The sequence below is a fragment of the Gossypium hirsutum genome, chromosome A13 (assembly GCF_007990345.1).
Source record: "Gossypium hirsutum isolate 1008001.06 chromosome A13, Gossypium_hirsutum_v2.1, whole genome shotgun sequence".
NCBI lineage: Eukaryota > Viridiplantae > Streptophyta > Magnoliopsida > Malvales > Malvaceae > Gossypium > Gossypium hirsutum.
This window is the reverse complement of record NC_053436.1, coordinates 94,530,575-94,549,815: the sequence shown is the minus strand read 5'-3', so window position 1 is coordinate 94,549,815 and position 19,241 is coordinate 94,530,575. Positions and strand designations below refer to the sequence as shown.

The window sequence follows — 19,241 nt, the reverse complement described above, 5'->3', positions numbered from 1 at the left end:
ATCGAACATAAGATTAGCGTCGGATAGAAATATTACCAAAATTCAGGATCTAAACATCGAAAACGAGATGTACTTATCAATTCTTGGCAAAGGTAGGGATGCCATTGATGGCAATTACAAAACTGATAGAAAGAACGATTGAATGGAGGATGATTTGATTTGGGAAAGCAAAATAATTATCAATAATTAGGATGAAAATATGGTGTAAAGAAAAGGGAAAGAAAATAAAAAGAGAAGAAATAGATTGATGGGTGCAAATTCTACTAAAATTTGAAAAGGGGCAATATGAAAATCTAATTAGGAAAAAAAGAGAAAAGGACGGTGAAATTCTAATTCTATTGGAATTTTGAGGAAAGGCAAGAGATGAATTCTAATTAGGAAAGAATTGGTTAAATTCCTAAGGTCTGTAGACCCTAGGGTGGCACATGCAATTTTTCCAAGTTTGGGGTATATTTTTTTACGAAATTACGAAATAAAAAAGAGAAATAAGGGTTGAACTTGAAACCTTATGATAGATGCTCTAACTTTTAACCATTGAACCTCAAGCTCATTTCTTGTTTAATTTATATTCTTGACCGTATATATATATTTCGGGGTGTGACTTTACTCTAGGTTGCCGAAAATAATAAAATAAAAGGGAGCTCAAACTTAAGATCTTTAGGGATAGCTACACTACTTAACCACTAGGTCAAATACTCAAATTTGTTTAAACTCTTACAAAATTTATTCTTAAAATGAGGCATGACACTTGCTAGGGTTTGTAGCAAAATTGCACAAAATAAAACTGATGTGAGGGAAGGATTCGATCTTAGATTTCCAAGACAAATTCACTAACACTTAAACCATTAGACCAATAACTTATTTATTTTTAAACGCACAAAGATAACCATTATAAATTAAGGTGTGACCACTCTCGATTTCACAAACCTGACCAAATGTGGAGCCCAAACCTGGTCAGGACAGATCGACCCGAATCTAGAGCATTATATTAGTCAATTACGTGACCTTCGTACAACCACCAATCACACTACACAAATTTATATACATGCATATTCATCAATCATATAGTTCAAGGTAAACATACAACTCTAAAAAAAATTCTTTTGTAGCACTACTCTTGATCAGACCAACATCAGAGGTGAAATCGTCAATTAACATACGACAAAAGTAACATCCGTTAATCAACAATTAAATCATATGTATAGTATAAAATAATTTAATAAGGACAATAATTGAAGGAAAATACTAGAACTGATAAGTAAAACTCATTTAATTTTTAGAGCAAAGTTTAAGGACTAAATCATAATTTTAGTAAAAATTTAGTAAATCATTTTTGTAAAATCAAGAGTAAAATGATGAAATTATCCATATAATATTTAATCATGCAAATTTTCAAGTCATTTCATAGCATTTAAGGACTCCAAGTGCATAGCATAAAAATCATGACTCAATTGCAAAGATAACAAAATATGCCTAAAACCTACATATGACACATTGTCACCTATCCACACATACTATTTCGTGTTTTATTTCCAATTTTCCTATTTTAACATATAATATAACATACATAGATCATACAAATCATGCTCAATTACACTAAAACATACTTTAATACTCTAACAAGTTAGCTATACTAGCATGCAAACCTAAAGTCACAATTCATATTACTCAACATGTCAAATTTGAATCTCATACATTACCATTTGGTCATTTTAAGTTTGTCTCAATATTTAGCAAGTCATTCAAGCATCTATAACAATAATTCACTAAGCTCGTGCATATCATCCACCATGCAACCAAAACCTAACAATTATGTGTTTTCAAACTTAAATTCAATCAATCGATCAACCACAAACTCAATTCTTCTAATCCCATTTTTGGAATGTGACACTTGCATATGATTGAATTTGAACATGGCCATTTATATCAATAAAACATTAATTTTACCATTAAACTAAAATTTATTTTAATATAATATTTACATTTTAATTGTATTATGCATAATTTATTACCTCAACCAATGGAATATACATACCATATATAAATATTTTGACTAAGTTGGTGTCACCCATAACAAGACCCAACTTAGTTATTAAATTACAAAAATGCCTCTATTTTAACAAAGCAATAAATATTAATTTAAACTATTTTTGTCTTTTTATATAAAATGTAAAAAAAAACTTGTGCTTATGATAAGATTTGAACCCAAAATACCAAATATAATCTCTCCCAATTTGTCATTTCAACTAAAGTAACATGTAGTTTTTATGTGAATTCTTAATAAATATATTATATAATTATTTTCACCCACATCGTGGGTATGCTATAATCTTATTGATAATGTTGTCAATTGAGTTAGTGTCACAAACATGATGGTCGATTCCGCACTAATTCCAATCATACCAATCGGTGCACACCGTTCTAGTGCTAAACCAAAACACCCAACACCCTTTTCCGCACCTGTGAAAATTCCGATCCATATCGATCGCGCCAGCTCTTTCTAGTCAATTTTAGTCACATTGGCCGAAACATAGTGCACCGTTCGGTACATGAATAATATTAAAAAAATATAAAATTTTTAATTGTTTACTATTATGCTAAAGACTTAATTGAAACATGACTAATCTAAAAAGGTTACATCGGAATGTAATGTTTAAGAAAGTTTTTTTTAGACATACTTTCACATTTAAAATAAAATATAATTAAGAAAAACTCACTCACCCAATTATCAAAGAAAAAATATTTGTTTACCTTTCAACTTCTTTTATAATTTTTTTTGTGAAAAAAAAGGAAAGGAATTAAATCCTTAAAATTTCATATTGAATGATGAATTTTTATTATTAATTTTGGATTTATTTGAATGATATATTTTTTATTTGTTGAGTTTATTAATGAGTAATTTATATAATTGATGAATATTTTATATTTAAATTATTTAATTTAATTAATTTGATATTTATAAATACATTTATATATTTGTATTAAATAATTTTTAAAAAATATTGGTAAATTTAAAATGATACAAGGTACAAGCATGTACCAATTTCAGTCAAAAAAGATGCATTCACCATGCAATAGTGACTACCTTGGTGACAAATCTACTCATAACAATTCAAGAAAAATAATAATGATTTAATAAATAATTAAAATACATTTAACATTCTTAATATAATTTATTTACCTATTTAAATTTTATATTTAAATTATTTTTATTATAATTTCAAACATATTGCTTGTGTTAATGTTAATTTGAAATTTCACATCTCAATATTTATCATATTTTAAATACATAATTTCCACACGCATACATGAGCAATATAATTTTTAGTATTAATAATATTGTTAATTGAATTGATGTCACAAATTAACTCAACACTAATTTAAGATCGATACATTCATTTAATATTCTTAATCTAATGTATTTATGTGTTTTTACAATTAATATCGTGTTGTAATCAATTAATTTCAAATCATGTTACCTTTAAATAGATGTTAAAAATCGTTGTTTCTATAAGAATGTGGTAGTTTAAATAAAATCAGTGAATTCAATTATCGAAAACATAACTGAATTTACATATTTAAACCCACTCCTTTCAACTGACTTCAAAAGAAACCAAACAACTCGAATTCACTAAACTCATTTTCGCAATTTCTTTTAGTCACCACAATTTTAACCCAGTTTTGCTCACCCTAGAGGTCACAATTTATAAATGGTAACTCAATCTCCTAACTCAAAAAATAATAATAATAATAATAATAATAAAACAGCGATTCGCAGCTCTGCTTAAGCCAGAAGCATAGACATAAAATTCATGACAACCGTAGATTCATGTATCGAAACATTATTCAGTTCAAACATCACATTCTAAGTTTACCAACTGTACCTGCTACGCAATAATTGCTTGTTTCAAGATGCCAAATGGGATTAATAACTGCAAATGAGACATAAACTCTTTAAGAGCTTAGTTTCCTACCTTGTAACTTCAAACTCCCTTGTCATCATGCCTTGAGTGCCGCAATGCATTCAATTTCAATCTTGGCATCCAATGGCAATGCAGCTACCTGATATGTTGAACGAGCCGGTGCTGGTGAAGGAAAGTCTGCAACACAAACCATTTTTAGTGATTGAATTAAAATGTAGTTTCTACAATGATGTCTAGTATGGAAATCTTTTAATCGACATTTTTTATAAGCCATGACTTTCTACAACAGGATTCATCAATCAACAAGTACACTCCACACATAACTCTTGGATTTTATTTCGATGCAATGCTCAGATTAATACGCATGGCCTAGAACAAGCTGGTTGATTGTAAAGCCAGCTGTACCATGTGAGAATTCATGGGTTAAGTCTACGGCACTTTATTAACTAAAATTTGAATACCGAGCTATATAACGATGACCCTGCTTTCTTTCATCAGTTTTGTCTATGATTATGGGGTTTAATACAAATTCGCAAAGCCATATACAAAGCAATGTTTTGAACATAAAACAGACTATTATACTCACATTTAGCATAGATCTCATTTACTTTCTTGAAGTCTTTCAAGTCAGCTAGCCTGCATCAAGAAAACCCAAGAAATAATAAATATCTCATTCATATCAGATAATCAACCCTTATCATCATAAGAAACAAAAACGTAAGAGGAAATTAAAAAAGAATTACATAATTGTCGTCTTAACCACAGAGGAATAGTCAGCACCACTAGCTTTCAGTATTTCTCCCATATTTTTCAGTACCTACAGATTTGCATAGAAAACTTCAATTACCAACATGTCTACAATTGAAATTCCAGAACATGAAGCAGCACATTGACAAAATCATTAGTCCGCATAATAATGCATTACCTGCTCGGTCTGATCCTCTACACTGTCTGAGATGAACTTTCCAGTCTAGAATAAAAAATCAACACACATGATCAGTACCATGGGCATATAACTGACATCTAGGACCTATGTTACCCAAACTTTTCATTTTCCCTAAAACACCCAAATCCAATACATATTAGGACATGGATATGAGGGTATGATTCTCCAAATATGTGTCTAAATGTGTTAAGACACATCAGTATCCAACATTTATTATGAGTCCGGGTAACATAACCCAAGAATAAAATCTTGACATGTAAAGAAAGTTCAGTGAAGACATCACGAACCTCTGGAATAAGGCCGAGAACACCAGAGACAAAGAGAAGATTATTGGCCTTGATGGCCTGAGAATATGGTCCCAATGCTGCTGGAGCTTTGTTAGTTGCCACAGCCTCCTTAATCCCTACAATCAAGTCATAATCACAAACCTTAGATGCATCAAACGAAACCTATGTTGCTCCAACTCTTCATTGTTTGACACATATCTAGAAATGGATATGAAAATAAGGAACCTCCAAATAACACTAACATCCAACTCTTCATTGGGTATAGAATCGAATCATAGCATCTGCAAACCCTTACCATCGTTCCCCATCCTTAGGCTACTAAATATTTGACTTCCAAGCACAGTGAAGGTCATAAAATTGTAATAAATCAAATATAAATTCCCCAAATTTCTCTTACATAAACGACGAACAAAATAACTATTAATTAACCATCATAAATCCAAGCCAAGATGCTTCATGACCATGTTCTTTCCCTTTCACATTCACTTGATTGAAAGTAACGCTTTTAAGACTGACTTAAAACTAAAATCCAAAGCCAAACAAATTCACCCATTTTTCTAAAGCAACCCATCAAAGGAAACCTAAAATCAAGCAGCAAAAAGAAATCCATTAGCTTACTGATAGTCTTTCTTTTATTACCAGGAGAAGTGGATAGGCTTAAGCAAGCAAAAGGAGAGCCATTTCTGGAGGAAGATCGCAAAAATGAAGAGCCGGCAACGACTCCACCGACAGCGGCTAACGGGGAGCGAGTTCGTAGTAATCCGACATCGACGGTTGGAACGTGAATAGACCTTAAACTACACCAGGCCATTTTCACCCTTAGTTTCTCTCTCTGTCCTGTGTTTCTTTGTCTTCGATTTTTTGGCCCTGTGACTGAACTCAGCTGAAAATACAAGTTAAAAACAAAATGAAGTGAAACTCGAGAGAATATTACTGCTTTTTTTTTTATACACGTAGACTAGATTGCCCTCCAGTTGGTGAAGCCTAAGTGTGGGTTTGGATGGGCGATTGGCTGCGGTGCGGTGCGTTTAGCTTACTTTTTGTCTCACGCTACAGTATCGCTATAGTATCTAATCTCACCGCCACCGCTGTTTTTACACTAACCGCAGGTAAACGCACCGCCCATCCAAACTCACCCTAAAATGATTACGTTAGTCCATGAATGTAAATTTCATAATTCCAGTCCCGTGAGGTAAGATTATTTTCGGTAAACTACAAAAATGTCACTAAACTTTGGTGAAATTTTACTTTTAGCCACTGAACTATGATAAGTTCCATTTTCGTCACTAAAGTTATCAACTTCTAACTTTTGGTCACTTGTCCGATAATTGCGGTTAACGGACAAGTGGAGCGGCACATTAATTCAAATGTTAATTTCTAAATTGATCCCTGAATTATAGCTAAAATATTTAGTTTGGTAATTTTACAACATTTTTAACAATAATTCTAAAAATTGTATTTAAAAATTCTAAAAATATAAAAAAAATCTTAAATTTTTTGAAAATTTAATATTTATTTTTTGAATTTATGAAAATATTTTTTAAAATTATAATTATGTAAAAAAATAAAAAAATCTAAAAAATTTTATATTTTTAAATTATAATTATGCAGTTCTTGGAGTTGTTTGGCATTTACTCAAGGTATGGTCCTTTTTCCTTGTAATTCAAAATCAATGAATGGGTTTCTTTTGAATTTTCTGATTGTTGTGGCCATTGCCTTCTTCCAGGGGAGTCCTAAGGATTTGATGAAATGGGCATTGGTGGAGGCGGTTGAGGAGGACTCCACCCCTATTCTCTTGAAGGTTTTCCATCAACTCCTGTCAATGTAGGTTAATCCTTTATGCTTTAAAAAGAAGGTTTAATGATAAATTTGGCTACTAATTTTATATGTTTTGTCAAAATAGCCCTAATTATATTTTTGAGTCTTTTTTTGCAATCAACCTTTATTCTTTTTTTTCAAATTGCTTTTTTTAACAGATTTGACGAGGGATGATGTGGAATTTCATATATGAAATATTTTTAATGAGATATAATCTATACTGAAAATATTAAATGTGTACATTCATTTTGAAACCTTTTTTTAGATAATTACTTTTATTTTCTTTAAATTAAGAGTTATTTTTTTTAACTTCATGAATTATTTATTTATTTTACTATTTCCCACATGTAATTATTTTATTAGGTTACCTAAGTAATAGATTACGGGTCTGTTTGATTGCTAGTAAAATATTTTCCGTAAAATGATTTCTGGAAAATGTTTTACTTTTCTGTAAAATGATTTACTGGAAAATATTTTCTGGTGTTTGATTGAATCTGTGTAAAATATTTTCTGCTGCTTGGCAGATTTTTTGAAAATATTTTTCGGAAAAGTTGTTTTTACATATATTAATATATATTAATAAATTTTTATATTTTAAATTATTTTTACTTATATTGCAATGATTTATTTATAATAATACTCAATTATTAAGCTACAATATTAATCGTTATAAATTGAAAAAAACTAATATCAAATAAATTATTTGTAATTGTGTTAAAAAAACAAGTATTGAATAATTAAAAAAACAAGTTACTGGAAAATCGATAAACAGAAGCAGTTTTCTACCGGAAATGAAGGAAGGAATGAAGTAGGCGATAGAGAGGAGAGCACGGAAAATGTCTTACGGAAATTGAAAGGGTAAGACATTTTCCCTAAAATGTAACCCCTTTTCCCTTGTTTTGGAGTTCATTTTCCAAATGGAAAATGTTTTCCGCCAATCAAACGCTGGAAAAGTTGGAAATGATTTTCCGGAAAATCAATTCCGCCAATCAAACAGACCCTACATCTCATTAAAAATGTTACATATATGAAATTCCACATCATCCCGTTAACTTTTTCAGTATAGATTACATTTCATTAAAAATGTTCCATATATTAAATGCCACATCATCCCGTTAACTTTTTCAATATAGATTACATCTCATTAAAAATGTTCCATACATTAAATTCCATATCATCCCGTTAAATTTTTTAATGGTACTTTCATCAAATCTGTTAAAAAATAATTTGAAAAAAGAATTAAGGTTGATGGTAAAAAAAAGTTCAAAAATATAATTAAGGTCATTTTGAAAAATATGTATACATTAATAGCTAAATTTATCATTAAGCCTAAAAAGAATCCAAGTCCATGTTTTGCAGCTTTTCTCCCTGTTGAGCTTATCAGTGAATATGCTTGGCTTCTATGGAGAGGTGTCGAGGTGCCGGAAAGAAGGTATGAAGCTCTTAAGCATTGCAGAACAAGCCGCTAGTTCCGAGGAGGATTTGGTTTCCTTAAGTGGTGAATTCTATCAAGATTTTGGTGGGATTTTAGACCGGAGAAGCTTTGTTTTTTTCTTCATTTCACATAATTATAATTTGATCAAATTTTTGTTCTAAAAAGTATGAATTTTTTTATTTTTTATACATAATTATAATTTTTTAAAAATATTTTTATAATTTTAAAAATTAAATAATGAAATTTCAGAATTTTTAAAGTTTTTTATATCTTTAAATTTGTTTTAATATTTTTCAGAATTGTTGTTAAAGTATCAAATTGAATATTTTAACTATAGTTTAGGAATCAAATTAGATATTAATCCTTAAATTAAAAGCCGTCTTACTTTTTCCTTCAAGCTATAAGGGGTATTAATGACTAGTGATCAAAATGTTATAAGTGAATAATTTTAATGACCCAAATGTAACCCTTTTTTTTAATTTAATAGTAAAATGAAAATTCATCAAAGTCTAGTGATAGTTTCGTAATTTTTCTTATGCGGGGTAAGATTTTTTTTTTTCAATAATTTATACCGGGTAAGATTAAATTAGTGTTAGTAAGCTAGGGTTTGGTTTAAAAATTTTAATTTGATTTGTGGTTATTGAATATAGGTTCAGGTTTTGAATTTGGAAATTTTAATGATTAAAATTAAAATAATTAAATTCTTAAATTATTTTTAATTAAATTAAGGTCAATTTAGTATTGTTTTTAAAAAATATTTTTGGAATAAAAAGTATTTTCGAAATAAAAATATTATTAAATAATATGTTTTTGGACTTTTCAAATGTGTTTTTTAGACAAAAAAAATACTTTACAAAAGTACTTTCTTAATCAAAAGTAAAAGTAAAAGTAAAAGTAAAAAATTTTAATTTTTGCTCCAAAATAACTTTTTACCCAAAAATATTTTTGAGAAATAATACTAAACTACACCCTAACTAGTAACAAATACTGATGTAACAAATAGAGACGTTTGATATGTTGACACCTGACATATCCTATAGATTAAAACATTAACATGACATCATTAGGAAATATTAAAAATTTATTTAAAAAAACTAAAAGTTATTCAAAATTAGTATAGTTTCCAAATATGAGATAATTATTTATTTCTTAATTAAAATATAGTGTAAAGATTTAAAGTTTATAATTTGTTTAAAGTTCTGTATATTTAAAATTTAATCTTCATATTTTTATTTTCAAGAATTTAGTCTCTATTTTTAAAATTTAAAAATTTAGATCCTTTTGTTAACATTGTTAGAATTCTTTTGTGTTGGTCTAGCATTTTGAAAAAAAAAAACTTGTTATCCACATAACAAAAAAATAATATTGTAATGCACTTGAATTTAATAAAAAATTTTAATGATGCTAACAATTCTTAAAAATTTAAATCATCATTTTAATTAGAATAAAATATTTAAACTAACTAATGACATTATAAAAATTGAGGTATCAAATTATGTCAAAATTAAAGTATATAGACTAAGTCTCAAATTTAACCAAAATATAGGGATCAAATTGAAATTTAATTATTCTTATAATCTAAAACGTATATGGATTATAGTTAAAATTTATCCATAATGTTCTCATGTCAAAAAGAGGAAAGGAAAAAAAATGGACAGGTGTCCATTTTGGGAAGCCTTAGAGCTTTTTTTTCCTTGAATCTAGTACCTTAAGTGTAATATATTCGTCTTTATTCATTTGTATTTTCCAAAAAATATTAGTTTAATAAAATATACATTAATTACATTTATATTTCTTATAAACTGTCTTCAACGATTTTTGCACACAAAATAAAATGAAAACAAATATTCGCTCACTAATTATCTAATGTTTAACTAATACTAGGCAATATTACGTGGTCAAATCATAATACGAAAAGACGGCTTGTATTAGTAAATAATTGGAAACAAACAAATCGATTGAAAGACTAATATGTTGTCTATCAAGTCTGATAGAAGAGACGTTTTGTCTTGAACATCGGAGTGGATAACTCCTAGAAGATATAGATGTTACTGACTGAACTGACAGTACAGTATATTAGACATGACCCAAGTAAAATATATCCTAAATCTGCTTATGGATTTATTCACTTATGCATTTATAGTGTGGCGTACCTTAATCTTGAGTAGATGATGGACTATGTATGTGTGACTCGTATACTTTGATGTAAGTAAAAACTTGAGTTCAAATAGATAAAGAACCAAAACCTGGTGCATTGGGTATACACCTTTTACAATATGTAGCTTCATTCCATGATAGTGGAGTTCATAGCCCAACTTAAGGGTAAATGATATCTACAGGTCATATGTTATTGTGATAGATGACTTGATTGCTATTTGATAGTAATTAGCTTTTCATAAAGAAAGATGTAATGGTTACCATGTGATAAAATATAATCATATTGAGAGAACGAATTTAATCTAAAGAGATTAAGGATATCCTATGAGGGGTAACACACTTATGAGGTCTTTAGATGAGTACTTATTGACTAACTTTCATAATGTAATAAAACTAAGGAGAGCTTAGTCACAATACTATCATGAAATAATTTCGTAACTAAATAAGTTTATAATAACTTTGTAACTAAATAAATTTATAATTAATAGGCGAAAAATTTGAACTTAATTATAAATTATATGAACTCTAATTATATATGTTTAATTGATTCCTCTACTAGCTCATTGAAACCAGAAATGAATTACATGTAAAATCAAATGGATAGAAATGAACGTAAATGAATGAAAATGGTAAAGTAAAAGAAATGGATCACATTTACAAATGAATGTGTGTTCTAATTAAGTACAAAAATAACTTGATAATTAAATTAAAGTTTTTTGAATTATTTTTGAATTAATTATAATTAAATAATTGAAGGTCGAAAATGAAAAAACTAATTGGTCATTGTGAATCTGTTAAATAATGAAATTAAATATATTTATTTATGAATTCTTTTACGGTAAAGATGTTATGATTTGAACAAAGTTAGAATTGAGTTGAAAAAATTATTTAATTAATAAATTAATCTAGTTAATTCAATTAATTAAATTAATTGAATAAATAATATTTATTTTAGAAAATCAAAAACAAATATTAATTTAGATTAAATTAAAAAGTGTTGGATTAAAAAGTCAAAAAGCTCATATAATATAATTGAATCAAATACGTGAGAGGCCCAAATCCCCCCTCATCAACATGTGAGGGGTGACAACCCTAGTAATATTTATTAGGGTGTGTCACCCCTCCTACAAATATATATTATTTGTCAAGAGTTTGGTCAATCAGGATTTTTATATCCCTCTCAATAAATAAATGATTTCGGTTAACTTAAAATACACACTTCATGAGCTATCATTATTCTGCTAGAAGTAGTGATAATTTATTTACTTAGAATAAATTATATTTGTTGGAAATTACAATCTTTTGCCTGTTTCTATGGAGAGGGATTACTTTCCAACTGAAAGTAATTAATTCATTTCTTTTTTGTTCTTTGGTTCATGTTGTTCGACCCCACATTCAACAAAATTCAAAGTACTAGGATAGTGGAAAAGGTCGTCCGGTTGAAAGCCATAATCAACTTGACTCCATCTCTCACAAAGCACATTAAATATTCGATTAGGGTTTATTGTTATAAATATAACAAAGTTGCTCAATTTTGAAAAATTTTAAATATCCATTAAAAATTTAAAATTATTTTTTAAGAGGATTTTGTGGACACTTTTATAAATAGTTGTATCGATTATAAATAAATTATTTAAAAAATTAAAAACCCCTATTTAGAATCATAAAAAATTTAATGAAAATTTTTGTAAAAAAATTATAAACCAACTTTAGCTTCCGATCCCAATTATTCTACTAATTCCAACAATCTTCTTCCAAGCCATCTCATTTTAATACCCCAAACCAACTCCATGCCAACGTCGCAATTATAATAACATTATGATCCTAAGATAAACCCCAAGCTAGTTCCAACTCCAATAACAGGTGCAGTTGAGTCATATGAGAAAAGCCAATATAAGAGTGTCAGAAGACAACCTCGTAACTGAAATCACAGAGGATTAAAACTTCTCACACATGTTGGAAAATATGGGTATCGCATATATAATAAGAGTAATTATATGCTATTATTTATTATCATAAAATGCTAATCTAAATTAAAAGTAATCTAATTTGATTAAAGTTTATTAGGCTTTAATTATTGATAAATTACGTGCCAAATATTTATAAATATTCTAATAACTAATTTCTAATTTATGATGAGTTGTTTAGAAATTAGGGTTAATGTGCAAAAGTTATATATTAAGGTTATGGTCTCTAAATTACACGTAGATAACTTTTCTAATATCTCATCTTTAGAAAAGAGATAAACACCTTCTTTAAATTACTTGTGTTAATTTGGAAGATTACAATCGTAAGATACGTAGATTTCAAGAAGTTGATGAATTCAGGTACGTTTTCGCATCTAGTTTTGTTTTTATTTATTTTTGATGATTTGACATGATAGATCCTGATTTGCAGTTTTAAAGTTATATCAAATTTTATTTTACGGTTTTAACAAGTGGCATTCAAGCCTCATCATGTCGAATCATTGAGAATTAATTAAGTTTATATTCTTTTTGAATTGATTCATGAAATTTTAGGTTTTGGTTTTGATTATTTATTAAAATAAATATATGTGATTGATTGATTTATGATAGGTTTATTGGCTTGTGGCAATTAGACTTAATTAAATAAATAAATAAAAATTGTGTAGGTTTGGGTTTCACTAGAAACTGTTTATGATATATATTTGATTATATCAATACATGGATTGTTAATTGCTATTTGACTGTTATTTCTTTTAAGTCAATTTTTTTTATATGTTGAGATATATAAAAGGTTGTGTTATATATATATATATTTATATTTATTGTTTTGGAGACATTCTAGTAATCATGCACAAGATTTTATTCATGTTTTAGCAAATTGTTATGACTTTTGATTAGTGTGAATTCTTCGTTAAATTGGTTTGATAGATATATGTTGAAGGTGTTAATTTTATGTTATGAATATTTATTAATTTTTTGGAATTTTGATGTAAACTCATGTTGACCATGATACACATTTAATAAAAAAAATTGATTTGGTCTCTTGCGAATGGTGAAACCACAAGCATCATGCTTTGATTTTTTTTTTTAGAAAGTGGTTGATATAATTTTGAGTATGGTCTCTGATTAAGTGAAGTGAAGTAGGTGATTGCTAAGCTTTTTTCAGAGTATGGTTTATGGATTTATGTTATTAATATACATGAAGTGGTTGTTAATATTTACATAGTCAATTATGTATATAAGTGCAATCATGTTTTATGATTTGTAAGTTTTGGTGATTCCATGTTTAAAGATTTTTCTTTAAAAAAACAATTAACGATTAAGGTTGTTGATTTTTTTTTATTTTGCCATTTCGACAAATCTTATTTTGAGTTATTCTGAAAATTGTAGTGTATTTAAAATTTTCAATTTTAATCTTTGACTGTTATGAAAATTTTCAATTTGAATATTGGAATGTGTATATATTTTAAAAATAACTTAATCGAAACAATAAGTCGCCAAAGTGATCTTTTTTATGTAAATTATTTTTGTTTTAAAATATAAAAGGTTGCGTGCATATAAATTAAGTTATGTTAATTTTGATCGGCCCAAAGGAAGGTTAATAATATTACACGTGCAATTATGATAATAAATATGTGACAATTATTCGGTTTTACATGTGAGTAATAAATCGACCCAAAGGAAGATTTATTTTTTGACATGTTTTTTATTATCAGTTTTTAATTACTACAATAAGATATCACTTCCAAGTTAATATTTTTGTCCAAAGATGAAATTAAAAGAAATATTTTGAAATAAATAAATTTAGATTTTTGCTTTGGGTTTTAATTAAGGATGTCTAATATTTTAAATAAATTAGTTGAAACAAAATACCATCAAAGTGACCTCTTTTGTGTAGTTTAATTTATTTAAAATATCAAGATGATTATATGTTTTTGTAATTCATGCGTTTATTAATTGACCCAAAGGTAAGTTAATATTTGACAGAATTTCAACGATATCTGTGGTGATATATGTGTGACAATTATAAGATACTTTATGTGAACAATAAGTTAGTCCAAAGATTGATTCATTGTTTGCCATAATTTATTGTCAATGTTTGTGTAACGCCCCGATTAATTTATTGTTGTTTTTGTGAAATTTGACATAAATATGTATTTGTTTTAGTGGTTAAGTGTTTTTGGTATGTGTATGAGGTCTTAGGTTCAAGTCTCACTTTCGGCAATTTTGTTCTTTTTTATCCTAGCCTTATTCCTGTTGAGTAGGCTTATGTTATATTGCTGGTAAACTTATATTAGAATGAACCTGTTGATTCAAGTGGTAAGGTGTTAGCTTGCCTAAGGTTTTGTGTTTGAATCCTCGCGTGAGCAAAGGTGATATTTTTATTTCCGATTGCTTGTTATAGGTTTAGTGGAGTTAGGAGACTAAAGTGGTTGGATGTGCTTAGAGTGGGGAGGATATTATGGGATGTGGTTGTTAGTGGAAAGTTCAGATAGTATCAAAATCTTTTTTTTTTTCCAATTTTTCTCTCTCCTCTAAATTTCTGATGTCAATTTTTGTCTTTCTTCTTTGGTTCTTTCGTTTTCATCTTTTTGTCCCTCTTCTGTTTCTTTGTTTTCTTTTCCTTCTGTTTTCCTTCAATTTTGTTCACTTTTTCTATTTTCGCGCCGTTTCAGTAAGTTTTTCGATTCTTTCTCTTCATAGTGGCGTAACGATGATTGTAGAGAATCTGATTTCTGCGAACTGTTATGTAGGAGAAGACGATGAAACGGTGATTTTCGCTCCAACAGTTTAATGTATTGCGTGGGGTCATTTTTGCAGTGGTAAGTTTATGAGCGTTGCTCGGTTTAGTTTTGTGAAATCATAAGTTGGTTGCTAATAGGTCGTTGAAATGCTATCTTTAGGTTCTGGTGGGCTCGAGATTACTTTTACATCAAAATCGTACCAGGTGTATACCCCTAACGTGAGAAAATGAGATTCCGGAAAAGTTAAAAATGGGTTCTATTGACACTATACGAGAGTGTGCCCGGTTGCATGGTTGGCCGTGTGTGAGACACGACCGTGTGACTGACGAATGTGTGGTCGTACGTATGACACGTCTATGTGACAATCTAAGTGTTGTCGTATGGACCACACGGGCTAGGCAAGGTTGGGCCTGTAGGTTTTGGGCCAGGCTGTATGGGCCACACGAGCAAAGTCAATCGGCGTCCATGTGGGCCCAAAATTTTAAAATTTTTCCTAGAATTGCATAGGTCAATCCGATCGACTGTGGGCCTATCATAGGGTTGGTAAGCACTAACCAAACCCTAATTCATGTGATCTGATATTCTAATAGTCTGATCTGAGTAGGACACTATTAATTATGTTTGATTGTTCTGTTTGAGTATATATATGTTATATGTATACGAGCATGTTAAGCATGTTAATTCTATTAATTCTGTATTATGTATCTGTGTTTAGGGTGAGATTTGCATATGTAGAAGAAATGGTATGTACAGTGACCTTTCGCCTATATTCTGGCAGCTTGACTACATATTATTCTGTCATGTATCGCATCGACACTATATGGTGTGTTGGGATGGGTAGGTGTTTAACCCTACATTATGTGATGGGATGGTCGGAGATGATGTGTAGAGGATGGGGATAGGATTCTGTATATATGTTCTGCTTAACCGATTCTGATATTTGTATCTGTTATGAACTTCGGTCCAAATTTGTATATGACTGTATATAAAATTTTGTGTATGGTGCATGACTATTTCTATTGGGTTACACATTGAGTTTACGAATACTCACATTTGTTTTTCTATTCAGTTTAGGTAATCCACAGATTTAGGCGGGTCGGTGCGACAGAGGCTCAACGGTGACCACTTGACCGGGATATGTTTTTATTTAGTAAATGGTTTTATTTTAAATCTGGTTTTCTTGAGAGTTTGTAATTTTGGGGACGCTCTAGACTGTATGGTTTTAACTTTTGGATTTGGATTTCATTTTGCTTTCTTTTCCGCAACGTCGACAAAAACATTGTGCAAACAAATAGTTTTAACAAATGGTTTTTGGAAACACGAGCTTGGTTTTGTTTTAAACAATTTTCAAACTTTTGCTGCAAAATAAATGATTAACTTTAAAGAACAACTTATAACGGTTTCAATGATTAATATGTTTATAATACCTAAATGTTTTATCAAATAACTAAATATGGTTTTATCAAACTATCAGTTTCAAAATCCTTCTTCGTAACACTCCCGGATTCAGCCATAACGTCTAAGCCGTGTTTGGGGTGTTATAGTTTGATTGCTACAATAAGAGTATCGCTTACTGTTAATATTACTGTCCAAAGACTTGATAGTAATGTTATGTTTGGTATCTTGAGATGAGATTAACCACTATATTAAATTTATTGAATATTGAGCTTGTTTTTATCTATTTTGTTCTATATTCAACTAGTTTATCTTCTGCTGTCACAATATCTGCTAATATAAATTATATGCTCATGCTTAGTGGGACTAATTTTAAGGAATGGAAAAGACGCTTACTTATAGTGCTTGGTTGTATGGACATAGACCTTACGCTAAGGGAAGAACAACCTACACCTCTCATTGCAATAAGCACCCCTAATGCTAAAAGGGATTTTGAGAGGTGGGATTGTTCAAACCACATGAGTCTAATGATCATAAAGCACAACATTTTAGAAGCACAACATTTTAGAAGCCTTTAGGGGCACAAAATTTGAAAAGATTACTCTGGCTAAGTGTTTCCTTGACGAAATTGAAAAATGTTTTGCCAAAAACTATAAGGTTAAGATGACATCACTTCTAACTTCTTTGATGTTTATGAAACATAAAGGTCAAAGAAACGTGAGGAGGTACATTATGGAGATGTTTCATGTTGCTTCAAGACTTAAGGTACTTAAGATCGAGCTTTTTGAGGAATTTCTTGTTCTTATGGTTTTGGTTTCGCTTCCTACATAGTTTAACCAATTTAAAATTAGTTACAACTATCAAAAGGAGAAATGGACTCTAAATGAGCTCATTTCTTATTGTGTGCAAGAGGAAGAAAGGTTGAAACTTGATAAGTTTGAAAGTACTCATTTGGCCAATTCCTCTAAAGGCAAAGGCAAGAAAAGAAAATATCAGAATGAAACTACTAAGGGTCCAACTCAAAAGAAACAATAACATGTTACAAAGAGTTGTTTCTTTTGTAACGAGCCTGAACACGTGAAGAAAGAATATGTCAAATATCACGCCTGACGTGCAAAGAAAGGTATAATTCTTACTTTGGTTTTTTCTGAGGTTAATTTAGCTTCAGTACCTAGAAATACTTGGTGGACAGATTCTGGTGCTACTACTCACATAAGTGTTTCTATGCAGAGTTGCCTAAGCTACCGAAAGCTAAATGATGGTGAAAGACACATCTTCGTGGGCGATGGAAAATAGGTGGAAGTGGAAACAATTTGGCATTTTAGGTTGTTATTAGGAATTGTTTTTTTATTTGGATTTAAAAGACACCTTTGTTGTACTGTCTTTTAGACAAAATTTAGTTTATGTTTCTTTGCTAAACAAATTTGGGTATTGTTGTTCATTCGGAAACAATAATTTTAGTTTGTCTTTAAATTCGAATGTTGTTGAAACTGGTTATTTACATACTTATGACAACATTTATTTGCTAGATACAATTGCATCCTATAATGAAACCTTGCATGTGGAATCACGTGGTATTACAATATTTACCAAGTGATTATATCATTTGGTTTCGAGATGGCTTTGGTTAATGATTGTATATATCACAAGTTTAGTAAGAATATTGGTTAATGGTTGTATATATCACAAGTTTAGTAAAAGTAAGTATAGTCTCAATAAATGCCCTAAGAATGATTTTGAGATCACGAAAATGCACAAGATTCCTTACATTTTAGTAGTGAGAAGTCTAATGTATGTTCAGGTTTGTACACATTTGAATATTGCGTACATCGTTGGGATGCTAGGTAGATATTTAAGCAACCCTTATATAGACCATTGGATAGCAGCCAAGAGGGTTATAAGGTATTTTTAGAGAATAAAATATTACATGCTCACATATTGGAAGTCTAATTAGTTAGAGATCATCAGGTATATAAACTCTGATTTTGATGAAATACGGATACAATATTTTGTTACTAAGGTGCAAATTGTGAAAACAAATTGCAATCTTTTATTCCAATAACAATAGGAGCACATCAAAGTCAGAGCATGTAACGACCCGAATTTTACGGTTATCGGAAAAGTGTATTTTCGGGTCTCCATTTTTAAAAAATGGATTCTTAAATATTTATTAAAATATTTACGAAGTTAATTGAGTGGTTAATTAGAGTTTAATTAAGTGAATTTAGCTTAATTAAGGATAATTGGATAAATGGATTAAATTGAATATAGTGTGAAAGTTTAATTATAGAATAAAGAAAATTGAAGGGACTAAATAAATAAATAAGCCAAAATGAGTGTCAAGTGTGTGGTAAAAATAAAATACATGTGTAATAAATATTATACATTCATTTGTAATACATGTATGTATTTACTTATTATTTAATTATTGTATTAATGTTATTTTATATTAATTAAATAAAGTAAATGATTAAATAAAAAAAGAAGAAGAAAGAAAGACAAATGTATGGTGATGATGATATACAAATGTAAAAATATATATGGATACAAATGTAAAATAAATACTTGT

The 19,241-nt window shown here is 29.2% G+C and overlaps 1 protein-coding gene across 2 annotated transcripts; it reads right to left on the bottom strand.

Moving 5' to 3' along the window:
• Positions 1 to 3,800: 3,800 nt before the first annotated feature.
• On the bottom strand, positions 3,801 to 6,186 carry LOC121212488 (reactive Intermediate Deaminase A, chloroplastic). 2 transcript variants are annotated; one of them, XM_041085311.1, is made up of 6 exons: positions 5,796 to 6,186; positions 5,157 to 5,272; positions 4,849 to 4,893; positions 4,667 to 4,740; positions 4,510 to 4,559; positions 3,801 to 4,100 (listed from the first exon to the last, which is right to left on the bottom strand). In XM_041085311.1, the coding sequence occupies exons 1-6, from the start codon at positions 5,965 to 5,967 to the stop codon at positions 4,000 to 4,002; spliced, it is 558 nt and encodes a 185-aa protein (XP_040941245.1). In that variant the 5' UTR covers positions 5,968 to 6,186; the 3' UTR covers positions 3,801 to 3,999. The 2 variants fall into 2 exon arrangements, with proteins under 2 accessions (XP_040941245.1, XP_040941244.1); XM_041085310.1 differs by having other exon boundaries at positions 5,775 to 6,072.
• Between the last annotated feature and the right edge of the window lie 13,055 nt (positions 6,187 to 19,241).

Excerpts from the sequence above, each read along its gene's own strand:
- LOC121212488 (XM_041085310.1), bottom strand. The coding sequence starts at position 5,967 with ATGGCCTGGTGTAGTTTAAGGTCTATTCACGTTCCAACCGTCGATGTC. Across the intron at positions 4,894-5,156 it reads TTCTCGGCCTTATTCCAGAG|ACTGGAAAGTTCATCTCAGA; the intron begins GTTCGTGATGTC and ends TTTTTATTCTAG. Across the intron at positions 4,101-4,509 it reads AAATGAGATCTATGCTAAAT|ACTTTCCTTCACCAGCACCG; the intron begins GTGAGTATAATA and ends TTTGTGTTGCAG.